Source organism: Schistocerca serialis, chromosome 1 (assembly GCF_023864345.2).
Source record: "Schistocerca serialis cubense isolate TAMUIC-IGC-003099 chromosome 1, iqSchSeri2.2, whole genome shotgun sequence".
NCBI classification, from domain to species: Eukaryota; Metazoa; Arthropoda; class Insecta; order Orthoptera; family Acrididae; genus Schistocerca; species Schistocerca serialis.
The window spans coordinates 1,052,826,606-1,052,848,088 of NC_064638.1; the positions used below are offsets into that span (position 1 = coordinate 1,052,826,606).

Here is a 21,483-nt window from a genome sequence, read left to right on the forward strand (position 1 = left end):
GACACACCGGTGTCAATGTGTTCTTTTTTCCATTTCCAGGAGTGTGTGTGTGTCTATATATATATATATATATATATATGTATATATATATATATATATATATATATATATATATATATATATATATATATATATATATATATATATATATATATAAGGAAACATTCCACGTGGGAAAAATTATATATAAAAACAAAGATGAGGTGACTTACCGAACGAAAGCGCTGGCAGGTCGATAGACACCCAAACAAACACAAACATACACACAAAATTCAAGCTTTCGCAACAAACTGTTGCCTCATCAGGAAAGAGGGAAGGAGAGGGTAAGACGAAAGGAAGTGGGTTTTAAGGGAGAGGGTAAGGAGTCATTCCAATCCCGGGAGCGGAAAGACTTACCTTTGGGGGGAAAAAAGGACAGGTATACACTCGCACACACGCACATATCCATACACACATACAGCCACAAGCAGACATATTTAATAATTGGTCTTTAAATATGTCTGCTTGTGGCTGTATGTGTGTATGGATATGTGCGTGTGTGGTGTTCAGTTTTTATATATATATATATAAAAACTGAACACCACAGCCACAATTCCCTTATACACAAGAAATGTCTGGTATAAAGATACGACAACAATAAAAATTAAATTTGGGTAACGAAATACAGAAAAAGTGGAAACAGTGTGTCATGTTATTAACTTCAACAGGACACCTAACCCAGAAGCACTTAAAAATGAAATAAGTGGACTAATATACATAGTCAATTAAATTAGGCATTGCAAGATGACACATTCAGCTAATTCATTGTAACCATCTGTAAAGCAGAACACAGTCCGCTAAACAGGAGTGTTTCACTCAGGGAGTCTTAAGTACAGGGCATGCAGCACAAGCTACAGGCACTGTCCAAGCACGTCATCCAGAAGATTTCCACAGGTACCAGGAACAAAACTGACTGGAATCCTCCCATCGGCACTCCTTTCTCTATGTTGTCCTCCCTCTTTGACTGCCATTGGACTGCCCCATTGCTCATCTCATTCATCCTCACAATATGCCACCAGCCACCAAGTGTCTTCCCCGTGTCATTCCCTATAAAGTACAGCCCTTCTTGCTGCCTAGGTGTCAGTCATTCTGCTGCTCTCTGCAAGACTCCACTCCTGTCTTTATCTTGTGGACAGCAGTGATGCTAGCTGTGGGGCCTTTAAAGTCTCCAGTGCCTTGTCACCCACAATAAGAAAACTGCCTGCTGATTTTTGGCATCATCTGCTGAACAGGTTTGGACTTCCACTGTACCGCAATTATCACGGGCCCCAATGATACTAGTTTAGTGCCCCCTTTTCCTGTTTTTAAACAAGGGAGGGCTGTCTCACTGTAATGCTAACATATCTCAGGCTGTTTTTAGTTCAGTTACAAATTACTTATGTTGCTATAAAGGTATAAGGAACTTTTCAGAAACTGCATCCAACATATGAATACACAAAGCACCTTACAACACATTCTATCAATCAGCCAAGGTGTGTGCAAGTTTGAGCTGAGAAATATGAGCTCAAAACTTCGTTGCTAGTGCAGTTTCCTTTAGAACAGCCTGAACTGGGGCAATAAATCTGAGAATTTGGTGAGGCCCCCAAAACTATGGTAAGAACTTCTCCGACTTAACTAAGTCTGCAAAAATTTCTAGGGTAAACTTGATCCCCTATCTCATTTCTATTAGGGTATCTTCCTTTATTATAGTTCTTATATTTTTTCCATATGGGACCCTTAAATGTCTCTTCTGGCCTAATACCATTTCTCCAGACACTCTTAAGAAAATATCTTGTCATGATCTAAAATCTGAATACTGGTTTGATGCAGCTTCCTACACTAGTATATCCTGTACAGTCCTCTTTATCTCTGCATAACTATTGAAACCTACATCCTGCAAGCTACATCCATGTCAGCTGTACTGTGTTCATCCTTTGGTCTTCCTGTACAAATTTTACCCACTACACTTCCCTCCATTACCAAACTGACAATCCCTTGATCCCTTTAATATTTGTAGTATCAAATGGTCGCATCTTTTGATCAAGTTGTGCCATAAATTTTGTTTCTCTCTAGTCCCATTCAGTATGTCCTCATTAGTTATTTAATATTCCCATGACCCCATCTAATTTTCAGCATTCTCCTATGGTGCCACATTCCAAACACTTCTATTGACTTCTTGTCTGATCTGTTTACCATCCACAGTTCATTTCTGTATAAGGCTACTCTCCAGACAAATATCTTCAGAAAATACTTGCTAACACTAAGCTTTACATTAGATGTTAACAATTTACTCTTTTTCATAAATGATTTTCCTGCAATACCCAGTCTGCATTTTATATCTTATTTGACAGTAAATCTTCAGTAGACCACAAATTAGATAGGGATTAATTAATCTGAAAAGCAAACAAAGCCCAATGGAGTGCCTCATGGTTGGCAGCGTTGAAGCCATTCATCAGTCACTGGAATGTCTCATCCTAATGAGTATGACATTGGCATTGGTAAGTGATGAACAGGTGTTTCAAACTGTGGTGACCTGGATGTTTCCATACAGGCAAATGATGATTTCCAAGTAGTATAATAACAAAGCTAAAACAAAAAAGTTTGAATGACCCACACAATACAGTCTTCTCACATAAGGATAAACGAGAAAATTATGTCACTGAGATTACTAGTTTATTTTTTTGTAGTGAATAATATGTGAATTATTCTAAGTCATAAGCTGTTGTCTCTGAAGGTAATGTCTTGAAACAAACATCAAGTCCAAGTTCAACCATCCGAGGAGCTTAGTGTCTTTTGAGGCCGTGGTTGGTAGAGACGATGGCTGTGGTAGTGATTGCAGGCTGCTTGTTGCGGGGCTGCTGTGGATGTGGTGATTAGAACTATGGACATTGTGAGAAGTATGCCCCATTGTGGCACCATGAATATAACTGCCTTGCTATTTGCCCGGTGGCATCTTAAGTACACAGCCAGCGGACAGATAACCTGCTCGACACTCGATGTGGTGCACAAAGGTAAGGTAATTTTGTGAATGCAGTGCTGTGACAATGATCTGCTGTAGGCTAACTTGTAAACTTTGTGGATAGTTGGTGTGTGTACACTGATCATATTTATTTACATTTAGAACATACTGGTCATTGTTGTGATTGACAAGCTGCACTTGCCAGCCCAAGTGTATCTACAGAATGGCAACCTGCTGGTATCGGCTATGTTGTCATGTAGTTGTAATCACAGGTGTGAGCCTGGGGATAGGGCATCCATTCCATCTTAGGGGAGAGATGGTGGAACTGCCTTGATGTTGGGGGGGGGCATCCAAATGGGACCTAGTAGGTGATGTCCTTGGGTGTGAGTGCCCTCATCGGTTGTGGCAATCACTGGACTAGTGGCCCTGAGGTCTTGAAGAGCCTTCCTGCTATGGTCAGCCAAGATGTGGCCATGAAACTGAGGCTGGCTTGGAGGAAACATATCAGAGCTGAACTGGGAAATAGAAAAAGTGCAGAATCATTGTCATGGAAGACCAAACCTTCCACGAAAGATTGCAACGGAGGCACTTCCTGGCAAGGGCCAGTGTTTATGCTTATTCCATGAGGAAGCAGCTGAAGGGCTGGGGAAATCATGCTGGCAGTCATCATATGTCGTTGTGGTGAATAACAGTACCAACTCTGCATAATGTGAGAGGTGCCTGTGAACGACCCAGCCGGTGTTGCAGGGTGTGAATTGTTGGGTAGCATGCTGTGTCTTGCAGAATCTTCCCCCTGAAAATAATGCAAGTGTATGAGAGGTGTTTGTTCATCAAATACTGTGTGACCTGCAGTAATGAAGTTGAAGAGCATTCCATGAATTTCTGCTATGGAATGTCTGTAATAGGATCCTATGGTGACGAGGGCATATCCTGGAATAAGTTTGCTGAACTGTATTGATTTGATCAAAAGGTCCTTGGTCTGTTTGGTGAACATTAACTGAAGGAGTGAGTCAAGGAATGTTGGTCTGTGATAATGGAGCAGTGGGTGGGTGGGCACCACTGTTGAAAAATTGTCCTCTTCATCCCCAGTATTACGAAGCATGTGCTTTGTTTCCCAAACAATGTGATATCCTGCAGTATCAAGTCTTGAATCTGTATAGTCACCACCACTCAACGCTGGAACTGACATTGGTAATGAATAGTCCGGAGAAGTTTCAAACACTTGGGTGATATGTAGGTCTGAGAGGCTATGAGAGCATAATTGTAACACTTGGCCATTGCTTAGTCCATGTCTGAAATGGCAGTCCTGAAATAATGCCAATTCAACTCGGACATGGGCAGAACATCATCTGCAGGTGACAATAACAGTGTTATCAATGATGTCATTGGAGCCATCAAAAATTCTTGGGACCCAAGCTCATGAATCGATGAAAAGCATTCAGATGAGCCATCTGATAGTGGAGCAACATCTAATATATTATGGAACGGGAGTTTCCATGGAGCCTGTGAGTACATCCACCATCATTGCTTCAGTGTCCATTTGGACAGACCCTAACCATTGGCTATGTCACATTACACTGCAGGGAAGGCAGTAATTGGCACAGAAAATGAATCATCACAATTGATGGAAACTCCTTCCTCTGAGACTAATGTCTTGGAAGTGGTATCACAGGGGAAACATGGTTTAAGCAATAAGTGTGAGAGCCCATGCTAGTAGGAATTTGTAGATTTGTTCTGTCTGGAGGTGGATATGGTCCGTGTGGCAGCAGAAGTACCTTGGGCTTAAGAGTTTGCTGACAAGTGTGAAAGACTTCCAGGAAATCCTGGAGCATCATGGATGGCATTACGGATTGTTTACTGTGCTTATGATCACTGAGAATGTGTGAAGCATAATAGGTGTTTAGTCAGGCCTTTAACTCAACATTTGACAGGTACTAGGATCTACACCAGGATTAAGTCTCTTAAGAATTTGATACATACCAGAGTGGGACTTGAACCCATATTTCATACTTTATGCAAGCACTCGTCTTAACCACTTCAGCTGTTTGAACAAGCTTTCTGGACTGACCCACACCTCCATATGTCCACCCCCTGCACTCACAGTTGCTGTGATTCCTGCCCAAGGAAAGACTTATTTGTTATTGTCACAACCTGTCTAGGCGTGTAATATTATTTTGTGATTAAGATGACCATGCACATAAAGTGGGAAATTTGGGTTTGAGTCCCTGTCTAGCACAAATTTTCATGTGTCACCAATAAATTGTGCAGCTGAAGTCTAATTCTATTTGCAGTTACGAATGCATTTCTTCTATTTCATGCATCTGCAGATTGTAGCAATGTCTGTTCCCTCAGATATGCATGTATGTCTGAGGGGCTTTTCATAATATACCATAAAACACAGATACTGAAAAAGAATAGGCTACTTGAAATGCAGAGGCAGTGTTGTCCTTACCTGGGGTAGGGTAACCTCCAGCTGGATGAAAGTTTTCGGAAGTAGTTACTGTTCTTGATGAAGTTGCTAGAAGGTGAGCAGTAACTGCATCAACATGTCCAGTTTGTGTTGCCATACTGGAATAAGAATATTTGATTAGTATAACTGGAAATTGTGCTGACAAATTGTACTGAAGTTTTGAAAATGTCTTTGTATGAGTCATCTACTCTGGGAATGTATGTAAACATTGGAGTCCTAACAATCTCATCATCATTGAATGGTGGGCTGAAACTTCGGGTCCAGTTATCTTCATGACCATTAATTGTGGTGACCTGATTGCAGCCACACTTGCAAATGATGATTCCCAAGTAGTGTAATAACAGAACTTTATTTCTGACACAAAGAAGGAATAGAAGTAATTCACTGTAAAATGCTCACAGTGACACTAAAAAAGCTTAACTCGTCCGACAGGCCTCAGAAGGCCCAACAGTACTGACCTAGCGTCGTGTCATCCCCAACTGTTAGGCATCGTTGGATGTGAATAAGGAGGGGCTTTTGGTAAGCACACCGCTCTCCCAGCCATTTTCAGTTTTTGTGACCAACACAAAGATACTAGTCTGTATAAATGTGAAAGACACATGCAATACAGCCTTTACAAATTGGGAGTCATAAGAAAATTATAAATCACTGAGGTTATTAGTGTGTATTTGTTGTAATGAACAACGCTTGGATTATTCTAAGTCTAATAGGAAGGTATCTCTGAGGGCAGGGCTTGACACAAGAACCAAGTCTAACTTCTAAGTTCAACCAGCATACACCATCTAAGGTGCCCACTATCCATTGAGACCATGGACAGCAGAGGCGACAGCTCTAGTAGCAATTACTGATTTTCATTGCAGGGCAGCTGTGGAGCCTCTGTGGTTGGTGCTGCAGTTGGAACTCTGGGCACTGTAAGTAGTAGATATCATTGTGACTCAGTAAATATAACAACCTTACTAACAGCTGGGTGGCATCTTAAGTACATGCCCAGCAGATGGATACCTGTTCTGTGCTGTGAATGGACACATGATCCAAATAGATAATATGGTACTACAAATGCGGTATTACTGGTGCCAATCCAAGCGCCATGGATTATGATGCTGGCACCATTTGTTTCCAGGGAATCTGCTGTAGGCTGGCGTATAAACACTTTCCTGGTTGGTATGTGTGTGTGTAAATCTTTGCATCCATTTACATTTAGCGCACACTGGGCAGTATTGTGAATGACAAGCTGTACCTGCTAGCCCATGTTGAGCTGTAGATCAGCAACCCTACTGGTCTCAGCTGTGTTGCCAAGTAGTCATAGTCGATAGTTTGCAGATACAGCACAACCAACCAATGGCCACCTGCGGTGTAGCTGCATGGGTGGGAAACAGCTAAGAAAACCTTTAAAAGGCTTCCATGCAAACAAATACGTACTTGTCACAAATGTGAATGAGGAAACGGACCCACAAAATCTATATGTCTTTCCTGATTGCATCCTTGCATCCCTGTTGGCTGTGCAACATTGGGGGGGGGGGGGGGGGGAGATTACTAACGGACCAAGTTCTATAAATCTGTACCATCACCAGAATCCATACCATTCCAAATATAATTATCAAGGATTTTGACAAGAGTTTTCTATACTGCTGTCAAAATAAGTTAGGCAGGAACTTCTGGCAGAGATCATTCCTGACCATGCAATACAAAATTCCATCATTCAACAAATATGGTGTAGCCTCTTCTCCTCTGGATAACTTGTCTGTTATCTGTCTCATAGTTTCATCATTCTCTGATATCTGTTGGTTCATTCAAACAAAGCCAAAATGCCCCTAAAATTGGATTAATAATATTAGAATTCAGGAGCTGCTCCCCCTCCCATATGGCTACATCTACCTTAAAATCATCTGGTTCAGTCTTACTTTAGACTATCTGTAATTAGATTGTCAGTGACACAACATGATTGACTTGCAACTGAAATTTTGAAATATGGGTAGTCTAGCTTGCTATCCTACCAGCACATGCATGGGTAAGCTCAAACCCAACTCAAGGCCAGATTAGGAGTTTTGTGTGTCTGCAACTCATACACAATATTTTCCCTTAAGAGATGACAACCCAGAGGAGACATAGAATACAGTTCGCCCATCTTCTTGATCATCTTCAGTAGGAGAGCTGTAAAATCAGTCAGTGAAACATTAGTCTGGTCACTGAATAGGGTGTACACCAAAGCTTTGTTAAGCACTTCAGAAGCATCTTTCTGAGGCACCTTCCATTTAAACTTGTGCCCTTTTTTCCAATTCATTCAGGAGCATGGCTTTCAGATTAAAATTTGGAATAAATTTTCGAAAGAAAGAGAGAGAGAGAGAGAGACACTCATAATATTATTATTTTCTTTGGATTCATCAGCAGTGGGCTTACCCTTTATTGCCTCAGTCTGACTTAAGTCATCCTAACTCTGTCTAGGGTACCATATGACACAAAAACATCATCTATGTAAATGCAAACTCAACCTAAGCAAGTTTTATCAATAAACCTGCTCTCCCTTAATTGAGTAAACTCTTCCATCAGGTGATGTGTGTGTTCCCCCCCAATTGCAGATGAAATTGCTCTATTGTCTAGGAAGCATATCTCAACATCTAAATTTGATATCCAAAGACATAAACTCCAGCAATTGGGACATAACAGAGGCTTTGATTGTGAGACTAAAGTGTAATGGATTACATTTGAAGAGATCACAATTAGTAGTAAATGTTGTAATATATTTGGATCCCCCATCAAGCACAATCTGATAGTAAGCTTGGTTGAGAGTCAAGGCAGAAACAACTTGTACACCCACATACCAACAAAAACAGATGTGCATAACTGCAGTGGAATTGACCTAAGGACCACCTGCTTATTTAGCTCAGCCTTGATGTGCCAGGATCATTTGGCACATTGAAAATAGGTTCTGAACAGGGTGAGTTTGAGGAGTGGGTCATGCCCTATTCTAATATTTCCTCTATGACACACTTCCATTCTTTCATAATCGCAGGGGATAAATAATGAGGTCATTTTCTCAATGGAATTGTATACATAAGCTCAATCATTATAAAAAAATGAGACTCAATAACCCCAGTTTTATCAGTCAGCCCATCTGTAAATTCAATAAATACACACAGCTATTTCTTCTAATACAATAGCATATGATCCAACCTTACAGTACTATAAATACCTTCCTTTACCTAGGTAGAAACTGATGTTACCTAGGTAGAAACTGATGGATACTTCATTGGTATGCAAAATAAAAAGGTGTGATCTTTACAAAATTTAAATGTAAAGTAGTCCTCCCTCATTTGAGATTAACCTGGTATTGTGGATAACGTCTGAACCAAAGATGAACTCGGTAGACAACCCTTGAGCTGAGCTGTTTTTAATATAACAACACAGGTAAATTTTCGAATACGCAGTTTTATCTTCACCCAACCTAATGTGTGCACTGAAGTGGAATTAACTAGGACATATGAGACTGATGCTGGGTCCAACTTCGGTTAGCCACAGTCAGATTGGTGAATAAGAACAACCATATCGCAAGATGGGAACAAAACTACCAGTATCCAAAAGAGCACAATGTGGCTTGTTATTAATTTCACCATATATGAATGGGGTCCAATTTTGCTGTTGAGCCTGCATCCCTTTACCCATACCTAGAGCTGTAATTGACACCCCTCATCTTAATTTCATCCTTGATTCTCTATTATCTTGTCTCCCTTGCGGACAACACTGTCTAAAATGTCCCTGGTCTTCACACGCCAAATAACTGACATGTCTCATGTACTGTAGGCAGGACCTTTCACCTACTCTACCCACAGTAGTCCCTACTCCCTGCCTGCCAACAATGACTCATGTACCTAATTCCATTAATTTTTTAAACCAAGGCTTCCAAGTACAATAAGCTCTTGGGAGGTTGGGCAATAATTAATGGCAACCTATTCAGTGTATAATTCCCCTCTTCACTGTCTAATTTTATGTCCTGTTCCATATACGAAAGACAAGGCACTTGCTGTGTATTTTACTCTGTTCATGTACTCACCAAAGTGTCCCCATCACATATTCACAACCATAATCCATAGCAATCAACTGTCACATTGCACTTCTGGAAATTCCTCTTTGGAGATCTGTCTAGGGAACTTCCAACTGTTTCCTATGATACAGTGGTCCTAGCCATTCCCTGGACTAACCTCGCCTTTATTTGGGTACTGTATCTGCAGGATTTCAATAACCCAAAGCCTGAACACTTCTTTATGCTCACTAAGTGGGGGAAAAATCATCATAACTGAAATAGCATCAACCAAAAATGTTTCCCCTTCCTTCATTCTTCCTGAAGAGGACATGGTAACATTGAAAACTTCACCCCACTAATTAGTATCAACAGAAAGATCCCCTACTTCCCAATCGTGGCTACCTTCACCATCCTGCTCCTTGTTTACCAAGGCCCTATTATCCTGTACTGAAATGATAGTATGCCATTTAGCATTAACTCTACCTGTGCAGCTGTTGCCTTGAGACACTGGGCTACATATCTTTGATCCCCCTCCTTACATAGTAACTTCAAAGCACACAAACATTCACATAATGTGCTATCCGACCTGCAACCTCCTCAGTTGGGACCACGAAGGTACTTTCCTTTCCAGAATGAATTAATCTCGCTCATGGCTAATTGAACAGCGGCACTGTTGTTCCACAGAGTTTAACCGAATTGATTCTGGCTAAGCTTACTGGATCAACTCAGGTGCCGTAATTCTAGGAGCCTGCCCATGAATTGATTGATTGGTTGATTGATTTACCCATGGAGACAAAACAATAGTGATCCTAGACACCTGTTACCCACACAGAAATTGCGTTTGTTGTACTAAATCTTTCTCTGTCAGTGGAGAAGAGCCAACTAGTACCTTTAAGGGGTAGTGCAAGTCCCTTTCCTATATCTGTGTTAGCCACAATTTCTTCAGGAATTAATGACATAAAAATGTGGTGTCTTTTGGTCTCCAGTGCTTCACATCAGAAGATTAAATGTGGAGCAATTTCATCCCCCATACCATATAATTCACAGTTAGGTGCTACTTTTCTCTACCTATCAGGTGCAGATGTTTCCTTAAGTTCCCTTGGCCAGTCATTAGACCTCCCATGAGTTTAATCTGCCTCCTGTTCAAGACCAGGATTTCAGAACTTCTCTTAAAACGTGATTTCAGCATCATTAGCTTGCTATATTTTTGTTTTTTCTGAGTTTTTGTGAAATATTTTGCATGCTGCCTACTGATCCAGTTATGTAGCTTAGATTCTACCATCATCCTAGTGATAGTTAAGACAGGTTCTGGTTCAACAAATGGAGTTATTGCCCCTGTGCTGGCCCACCTATCAGCTTGTATGTTACCTGTAATTTCTGAGTGCCCAGGCACCTGCAGCAGGTTTACGTAATTGCTTTCCCCATCATCACAAGGATTTCATGGCATTCTACAACGATCTTTATTTAATTACACAGGCTGATGGAGATTTCAGAGCTGCTTGGCTTTCTGAATGAAAGTAGATGCTATGATCCTTGTAATTTCTATGTAGATTCTGCTCTTCACATACTGTGATAGTGAATATCTCTACCTGGAATACTGTAGCCAGCTCCCCTAGGGAGATTGCACTACATAATTTAGGTTGCACCTCATGTGCCTTTAGTCCAGCACTTTTGTCTGATTTTAACCCATCAGTAAACCAGACGAAAGCTATCATGTATGTTTCACGGCTCCCTATTTAATATGGTTACAGAGGAAGGTTTATTGAAGCAGCTGGAAGTTCTTGTATAGCCTTGACCATGACCAGTGATACCATAGGCCAAGTCATTATCCCAAAGTCACTACATCTAAGGAACATCACTAACAGCCATATCTGCAAGAGCACAGAGGCAGAAAGACACAAATTCTGCATTTAGTTTTACTCTATAGTTACACCACACACACACACACACACACACACACACACACACACACACACACACACTTTCCTTCTCTAAATATACCTGGTATTAATATGTCACAATAATGACAATAAAATTTGCTCAAAGGCAAAAATTAAAAAAAAAAAAAAGGTGGAAGCAAGTTGTCACGCCACTAACTTCAGCAGGAAATCTGAGCCACAATCACTATAAAATGAAATAAGTGAACTAAGATACATAATCATTTAACATTAAGCATGGCCGGATAGTGCGTTCATCTAACTCATTGTAATTGCAGAAAAAAAAAAGGGAATTGTCTGTTAAACAGTAGTACTTCATTTGAGTATCCTAAATACAGGGCACACAGCACAAAGGTACAGGCACTCCATTCATAAGAATCTTGCAGACACCAGGAACAAAATCAACTACATCATTGGTACTCTTCTGTGCTGTTGATATTTTCTGCTGTTGCCCCCAGCTAAACTCCTCTAACAGTGTAGGTGTCCAGTTCGTTCCATTGCTCTCTGCAAGTCTCCACTCAGTCGCTCCTGCCACTGCTTCGTGGACACCCAGGGCACTAGGTGCAACCCCTTCTATATCTTACACTTACCATCACCATGCAGGTATGGTATAGTATTTAAGTTATCTCTATATCATTGGAACTTTTGTTGGGTGACTCGAAAGTATGGGGATGATGTTTTCAGACATCACTTACACCTCACCAGTGTCTGCTGCAGGATGCGACATAATGGCAGTTCACAGAATAGCAACCCAGACTGCTGAATTCTTTGTGAATGTGGTTCTGTGCATTTAGGTCAGTGGTGTTATACATTATCAACAATGTGCCACAATGTTGGAACATATTGGGCAGAGGAACAATGGAAACTCACTGAATAGAATGCTGTTTCGTTCTCTCATAAGTTCCAACTGTATCAGGAGACGCACGCACGCGCACGCATATGACTCTAAGTACTGCATATATTACCAGTATTGGTTGAGTGAAATGTTTAACTTCTTGTCAAATAGTACATTCTTGTGAATCCAATGGTAATGATTTTCTGTCTTACAGTATTGTTTCTGTGTTACTTGTGATTTTGTAGTCTTCAAATTTATTAGCCTTTGAACATTGATAGTAGGCAAATGCAGAGGTTGAGGTGTGCAATCTTGATGGATGGTAGAACCAAACAGTCTCCATATTTTAAAATCTCCTTGTTTTTAGCTGTTTTTGTTGGGGTACTGCTTTTGAGTGTGGGCTTGCCCCAGAATATTATCACACATTACATTGATGAAATAAAGTACACAGAGTAAGCTCACCTCCTGATGCAGTCATTGTCATAGTCGGTAATTGCACATATGGTGAATTTGGTTAAACTTCAGCATTTTAGAATTTGTAACAGCCAGTTCAAATTTGTCAATATACACATCAAAGAATTTTTGGACAAATAGTTTTAGATACGTGCCGTCTGCCATGGTCTATTTTTAGCCCTGTTGTTTGTTATATCCTGCCTTGTGCAGAATTGAATGCATTGTGTTTATACTGAGTGACACACCATTTGCTGAAAACAAATGAAGGCTTTTGATGAAAATTTCATTTATCATTTTATTTTGGTGCTTCTTTACTAGGCTTGATTGTGATGCTTGTGTTATCAACAAACATAACTGTTTTAGCTATCAGAATTAGAAGGGAGGTTATTTGTGTATACTGAGGGTGGATTCGATTTAGAATCTCTAGGTGTAACTCATAATTAAGCCTATAGATCAAAATGGTATTGAATGATGAATAGTAACTGTTTTTATTACTCTTATTCAGAAGTGAAAGCTATAACTTGACAACTAATAAACTGCTCTGTCAAAAACATTAAAACAAAATGTAAATGAGTACAAGAAACTCATTATGTAAATGGGTGGTGGATGGATGAGAAAGGAAAGGGAAGGAACTATTGATGTCAGCTGCATCTGACTTTATGCGGAATCAGTGGCGACAAGTGAAAATGTTTGCTGGACCGAGATTTGAACCCAGGATCACCTGTTTACTATTCTGTGTCTGGGTGGTGTAGTGGTCAACTGCCTAGTAAGAAGAAGATCCCGGGTTCGAATCCTGGTCTGGCACACATTTTCGCTCATTGCCACTGATGCCGCATAAAGGCCTGATGCATCTGACATCAGTAGTTCCTTTCCTTTCTTTTCCTCCACCTCCAACTTACATAATATGTATAACAGCTGCAGATTCTGCGTGGTATCTGTTCTTTTGGACATGCCAAAAAGAACAGACAACACATTCATGTAACAAAAACAAAGCCATTGGGCCAAATAATAATTAATATTTCATTTGCTGTCCATAGCAGGTGTCTCCCACAAATCTATTGGAACACTAGGTGTTCCTCCTCCCCCCCCCCCCCCCCCCCACCCCTGATGATACATTATGAAAACCATCTAACGTGACCCTTCACATCCTGTCAGCTTTTAAATATCGTATGAACCAAATACTCATTATCATTATACTTTGAAAGCCATAACTTTTTAAGTTTCTCAAAAAGGATCCTGCAATTTGCTTAGTCAGATGCCTTAAGCAGATCATTTGTAGTAACCAAAATTTTGTTGTCTACCTGTTCCAGTGTCACTCAGTGATTTAGTGGGGTCAGTGTCAAATTAAAATTCCAAAGATCTCAAGTTGTCCTCAGTCAGTCCTCGATCTCCTCTGCTTCTTCCCCCCTGGAAATGATTTATTTATATGAAGGATGCCAAGTTGTGTTGTAGTTCATAGTTGATATTGAACTGTAGGTTCCCTGTAAGTGGGTGGATAAGTCACTACAAAGCCTGAGGAATCATCTACAATAGGATCATGCCTATTAAAGCACTTTAACGTTCAAGCTAACTGTTGGATTGAGGACAGCTTTTTAATTTTTGGTCTGTGAAGTGGTAGATAGCATGTCTGGTAGAATGGTCTTTTGGAATCCAAATTGTAGATGACTCAGAAAATCGTATTTGCAGATGTGTTGAATTATTGCTAAGAACAGTACTCTTTTGAAACTTTTGAGAAGGGTGTAAATACCTGTGTCAAAAAGGATATAGAACAAAAGCATACATAAGCCTGTTTTGAGAAAGACAAAAAAAAAAATTCTGGGAAAGCGATGCATTACATGTGACTAAATAGACATATATCAGGAAAACATACTTTTTGAAATATTTTGTGAAATGTAATCAACCCTTGAATACTTGGTTTCAAAAGAGTGAATGATTTTCTTGATGTCCATGGAAGATGTTGGAGTGACCTCAAATCACTGTTGTCTGTGTTACATGAATTTGGACTGTTCTTTTTGCATTGCATATTATTGATTATTCCACCAGTAATTGCTTGTTTCTTTGCTTTTCAGATCTGTACCTGCACTTTTCCCTTACGTCTCAGCAGGAAACACAATGCTATTCGTAAAATAGCATTGTGTCTGAGAAGACAGATGAGTTCTACAAGTGAAAATGATGTAATTATTGAATCTGTGAACGATAAAGGAGTCATAACACTTAATCGGCCTAAAGCATTAAATGCTCTTAATTTATCTATGATACGAAAAATATTTCCAACTATGAAAAATTGGGAGAAAGAGAAGAGCTTAGTGATAATGAAAGGAACTGGTGAAAAGGCATTTTGTGCTGGAGGTGACGTAAGAGCTGTAACTGAAGCTGGTATAAAAGGTACAAACCTGGGAAGGGACTTCTTTCGTGAAGAATATACACTTAATTCTCTTATTGGCACATATCATATACCCTATGTAGCATTTATAGATGGCATAACCATGGGTGGAGGCGTGGGACTTTCAGTCCATGGTCACTTTCGTGTAGCTACAGAGAGAACTCTTTTTGCAATGCCAGAGACCGCAATTGGATTATTTCCCGATGTGGGTGGCAGTTACTTTCTTCCTCGATTAGGTGGTAAGTTGGGTTTGTATCTTGCATTGACAGGATATAGACTGAAAGGACTAGATGTTTTGAAGGCAGGCATCGCAACTCATTTCTGTGATTCCGGTAAACTTGTTGACTTGCTGGATTCACTTTTAAAGTGTCCAGGCACTCAGAATGCAGTAGAGGAGGTATTAAATAAGTTTTCAAAATCCAGCACGTCAAAGACATCTGAATTTAGTCTTACACCATACATGTCAATAATAGATTCCTGCTTCTCAGCACCAACAGTGGAGGAGATATTAGAAAGGTTAAGAGCTGAAGGTTCAGAGTGGTCTCTGAAAACAATAGAGACCTTAAATAATATGTCTCCAACTTCATTAAAAGTTACAAAAAAACAACTAGAAGAAGGAGAAGGCAAAAGTTTATTGGACTGTCTGAAGATGGAGTACAGACTTGCTGTTCATGCATGTGAGGGTCACGACTTCTATGAAGGTTAGTACCATGCTATGTGATCAAAGCAGTTCCATTATATGAATTAAAAGACAAATGTGTAGGATATCATTATTATAATGCTTAATTCATAATAATACATCTTTTGTCCTTATTAATTTCCGCACACAATACAGCAACCTAATGGATGTATTAATCAGTTGCCTTAACAAGGGTACACTGTACCCAGTTGAATCCCACATTGTAAAACATGCACTATTTCCCATTTACACTTTTGATTCTTCTCCGTTGTGGTATTAGATCCTCTGCAGCTTCATCCCATCTTCCATAGCACTCCACACCCTTCTGAGGTATCTCTTGATAGATTTGAGCCCAAATGGAGGCTAACTGCAGTCATTCCTCCGAAAACCATTCTAGATTTAGATGTAACCTGCTCCTCCACCTCTTTGGTAAGCCACTCATCCCCTCTTTGCTGTATCAGTCCTCACCTCTGCGGTGCCAGTTCCCAGAAGCTGGTCTATCATTCCAGATGGTAGTCTAAGTGTGTAGGCTGTGTTAGCCCATACATAATTATTGCAGCTTGCTGCTATACATCATACATATATGACAATTATTAGAAATCAACATGCTGAAACTGAAGCACAACCATTGGTGACAACTAGCTACTTTAAGTCTTCAACACCAGATTCCTCTTGACCTCTCAGGTCCAGTTTCAACACCAGTTTCCTCTGTACCTCCCAGGGTCCAATTTTGTGTTGGAAAAATTGTGCAACTGTGTCACTTTATCAACATTAGAAGCTCTGAGATAGTTACGTGCAACCAGCTGCTAGTAGATATGCAAAAAGAATGCATACAGTGGTAGGAAAGATCACTATGTGAACAGCCAGCACATAATGGGTAAGCTTCAAATTTCTGCCATATGTGACAACTGCATAAAATTCAGAGTTTTATGAGAGAACAAGTCTCTCCCTGTAAGAAGTTGTGCATGGACAAAAATTTCTTACTCCCCTTAAAATTAGAGAAGACCTTGCGAGGTACAAACTTTCACAAAGATTTAAAGTCACTTATTTTGGTTCAGAAAGGTGTCCACTATTCAGCTATACATATTTTCAACAACATGCCAGCAAACATGAAAAGTTTAACTAATAATAAAGTTCAGTTTGAGAAAAGTCTAAAGGAGTTATTGGTGGTCAACTCCTCTTGCTGTATTGATGAATTTCTTAGCAGAACTGATTGATGCATGTATGGTATTAATAATACCATAAAATGTGAATATTGCATACAATCTGACTTCTGTACGAATTTTGCCCAATTCTTATAAATAAGTGCTGTAAAATGTTTATTTTATTATTATTATTATTTTTTTTTTTTTTGTTTGATGATGCATGCTTATGGTAGCCTAAGAATTATGATAGGCACCTAAATATATTGAATGTTTAATATTTGGTGAAAAGTTTTAGATACCTTTAAATAAAAAAGGCTCAAGGCCCCACCTTTTTTACCAATTCCTCAGCCACAGAGGCAATTTCATTTGGTATTTGTGGAATATACATTACTTTGTAAATACTTATTGTGTGCAAATTGGAATGAAAAGTACTTCGAATCTTGTCTCACATTCTGGTGGCTCGAGAAGAAGGTTAATATTAAAGTCGTGGATTGACAGGAAGCTTCAGTGGAGACCACTAAAATTTTATTTTAAGTATATTGTGTGTTTCTGACCAAGTTGTGTACACCTGAACGAAAAAAAAGGTCACCGACTGTACTTGACAGCACAGAAATAATTTTTGTTGAAGTTCAAGCTACCCACGATGATATGTGAAAGCCAATCATGCTACAGAATAACCAGCACTTCCTGTAAAAGGACGACACATGTAACTGTGCAAGTATTTGAATGAGATAATAGGGTTGCAGTTTTATTTTTCAAACTATGTTTTTTTACAAAGCATTCTCATCACTTTAAAAATTCCCTCCATTATACATAATACAGTTGTCCAATTGGTGAACTCAGGGTAGGAAATAATTTTTGCACTTACTGACAATGATAGCTGGCAGCTCATCCCTAACATCATCATATCGGATCCCTTCTGTGCACTTCATGTGCAGAAACAAGAAGAAATTATGCAGAATTATTCAAGTGAATAAGGTGCAAAACCAAGGGAGTTGCGCCAGATTTTAGCCACAGACTGGTGCATGGTGACAACTGTTTGAGCAGACGTATTGTCTTGCCAGAAAATTGTTGCTCTTTTTCCCCCTCTGATGCATTGTGCATGACTGTAATTGAAAAATGAAGTTATGTTTTACCCATTTGTCTTTGAATGTTTTTTGTTTATTTATTGTTTTTTATTTATGACAATTATTGGCAGCAAGTGCTTGCTTTCTATTCTTGGATTTCAGGCAAATCTCTTGATACATCGTTTTAAGTTAGAGCTTTTGTACTGGCGAGCTTTGCTAGGCTTGAGGTTCTGAATATCACTATATATCTCTTATGGAAAATTTGTTATTTTACACAGGAGTAAAAGCATTATTGATAGACAAGGGACGAAAACCTAACTGGAAACCAAGCACTTTGTCAGAAGTTACAGATGAATTTGTAGATGCACAGTTTGCTCCATTATCCTCAGGTGAAGAATTGAAACTGTAAGATGTGCAATACTTGTTTCACTGGTAAGTTTTAATTTGTGTTAAAGTATACATACTTATGTGTGTGCCACCCCAAAACTATATTTAGGCAGTCAACATTATAGATTCAGTGAAATTTGCTGTGCGGTGTCAATTTAAAATAAGCAAGAGGGGCAATTTTAAGGTGTGTAGCAGAAATAGATGTAAACGGGTCCCATGAAAAAAGTTAGCAGTGAGCAGAAATATAATAGTCACTTTTCTAATGTTCTGTCTTGGTGCTGTCAGAGATGAAAGATGAAGATTTTCATAGCAATTTTATTTCAGATTGATAGTATGCAATATATTGTTTGCTGAGGCGTCTATAGTAGAAAAAGTCTGACACTATGAGACACTTATCATGATGTACCATCAACAAATTGTAATTTACAGAGATTTTTTTATTAATTATTTGCAAAATAATGTTTGAATAAGTGGTCTCCTTTAATCTATAGGTGCTTGAAAATATTGATAAACATTTAACAGTACTGTTGCAAATCTCCCCAAACTTAAGGATAACCGTAATATGTTAATAAATAATACAGCTGTATGTAAAGACTTGACACTGATATGTATTGTTTCATTATTTCTGCAGCCAGCTCTTCCCTTGTATTTTATCCAAACTGAATTCAATGTAATCTCACTCACCCAGGTCACATTTTTATGTTATTTTTAGACTGTAAATATTAAGGAAACATTCATACAATAGTTATGAAACAAGAAAAGACAGACCACCACTCATTTAACAGTATTTTTTTCCATTATTGGAACAATGAACCTGTAAAATTTACTTCAGGCAGTAGACTTGCATTCTGATGGTGTTGCATTTGCAGTGAGAAGCTAGGTGAGTAGTTTCATTGAAAGAGTAAAGTAATGAAAGAGATATATGAAAGTTTTTGGGATGCAAATGTGCTTGTAAACTGCAGTGGGCACCTTATGTAGAAATGTTCCAGATACAAATAACACATGAAAATCCTGTAAAATTTCATTTGTATTTGTTGCACAGCATGGAAATTTGTGCCTTCCTTTAAACTGTACTCAGCTGTTGTTTCGTTGATAAGCAAAATATCATTAAAAATTCATAGAGTACAAAAGTGTGTTCTAGTGGAGGAAAAGCACTCTGTTTTCATTCATTGTATTTATGAATTTTTCTATTTGCAGGTGTGCTTATCTGAATACAAATAACTGCAAGTTACTGGGGGCAAAAATGGGAACAGAAAATAAATGGTAACTTGCCATAATGCTGTGAGTGCCTCTGAAGAAATTTGTGTTGGCTTATTGTAAGCATTTTATGTATGTCAAAATAAATATATATTTTTACTTTTTTATAGGTGAGTTGTAGACTTTTTATTGCCTTACTCTCCAGCTGTTTTGCACAAATTGGTCCACGTCTGTGTATTTCTTTATACAGGGTGTTACAAAAAGATACGGCCAAACTTTCAGGAAACATTCCTCACACACAAAGAAAGAAAATATGTTATGTGGACATGTGTCCAGAAACACTTACTTTCCATGTTAGAGCTCATTTTATTACTTCTCTTCAAATCACATTAATCATCGAATGGAAACACACAGCAAAAGAACGTACCAGTGTGACTTCAAACACTTTGTTACAGGAAATGTTCAAAATGTCCTCCGTTAGCGAGGATACATGCATCCACCCTTGGTGGCATGGAATCCCTGATGCGCTGATGCAGCCCTGGAGAATGGCGTATTGTATCACAGCCGTCCACAATACGAGCATGAAGAGTCTCTACATTTGGTACCGGGGTTGCATAGACAAGAGCTTTCAAATGCCCCCATAAATGAAAGTCAAGAGGGTTGAGGTCAGGAAAGCGTGGAGGCCATGGAATTGGTCTGCCTCTACCAATCCATCAGTCACCGAATCTGTTGTTGAGAAGCGTACGAACACTTCGACTGAAATGTACAGGAGCTCCATCGTACATGAACCACATGTTGTGTCGTACTTGTAAAGGCACATGTTCTAGCAGCACAGGTAGAGTATCCCGTACGAAATCATGATAATGTGCTCCATTGAGCGTAGGTGGAAGAACATGGGGCCCAATCAAGACATCACCAACAATGCCTGCCCAAACGTTCACAGAAAATCTGTGTTGATGACGTGATTGCACAATTGCGTGCGGATCATCGTCAGCCCACACATGTTGATTGTGAAAATTTACAATTTGATCACGTTGGAATGAAGCCTCATCCGTAAAGAGAACATTGGCACTGAAATGAGGATTGACACATTGTTGATTGAACCATTTGTAGAAGTGTACCCGTGGAGGCCAATGAGCTGCTGATAGTGCCTGCACAGGCTGTACATGGTACGGAAACAACTGGTTCTCCCGCAGCACTCTCCATACAGTGACGTGGTCAACATTACCTTGTACAGCAGCAACTTCTCTGACGCTGACATTAGGGTTATCGTCAACTGCACGAAGAATTGCCTCGTCCATTGCAGGTGTCCTTGTCATTCTAGGTCTTCCCCAGTCGCGAGTCATAGGCTGGAATGTTCCGTGCTCCCTAAGACGCCGATCAATTGCTTCGAACGTCTTCCTGTCGGGACACCTTCGCTCTGGAAATCTGTCTCGATACAAACGTACCGCGCCATGGCTATTGCCCCGTGCTAATCTATACATCAAATGGGCATCTGCCAACTCTGCATGAACACTGACCTGTTGATGCTACATACTGATGTGCTTGATGCTACTACTGTAGAGCAATGAGTCGCATGTCAACACAAGCACCTCTTGACAGCAAAAACAGAGATCATTGGAGGGATTATAGTAACTAGTGGGCTGAGGTACGAGGACTGCAGCCTCTGCAGCAGTGTCAGCAGCCTCGTTTCCTGGCAGACCGACATGACCAGGAACCCACATAAACGTCACAGTGGCTTCACCAATGAGTGAGCAAGTGAGTTTTCCAGGACCCATTGCACTAAGGGGTGGGCAGTGTACAGCGTACATGGACTCTGAAGGCACAGAGAGTCTGAGCAGAGGACACAATTGAAAAGTCTGTGTCACCAGATGTACTCCGTGGCCTGATATAGGGTGAAGAGCTCTGTTGTAAATACTGAGCAGTGTGCCGGAAGAC

At 39.7% G+C, this 21,483-nt stretch overlaps 1 protein-coding gene across 3 annotated transcripts in view; it reads left to right on the forward strand.

The window, feature by feature from the left end:
- The window catches only part of LOC126415281 (3-hydroxyisobutyryl-CoA hydrolase, mitochondrial), a 39,281-nt gene extending 19,569 nt beyond the window's left edge, over nucleotides 1–19,712 (forward strand). For all 3 annotated transcript variants that reach the window (XM_050083421.1, XM_050083419.1, XM_050083420.1), the window contains 3 exons: nucleotides 14,757–15,771; nucleotides 18,240–18,393; nucleotides 19,546–19,712. In XM_050083421.1, the coding sequence (XP_049939378.1) occupies nucleotides 14,757–15,771; nucleotides 18,240–18,370 (1,146 nt within the window). In that variant the 3' untranslated portion in view covers nucleotides 18,371–18,393; nucleotides 19,546–19,712. The remainder of the gene's footprint in view (nucleotides 1–14,756; nucleotides 15,772–18,239; nucleotides 18,394–19,545) is intronic.
- Nucleotides 19,713–21,483: the final 1,771 nt, after the last annotated feature.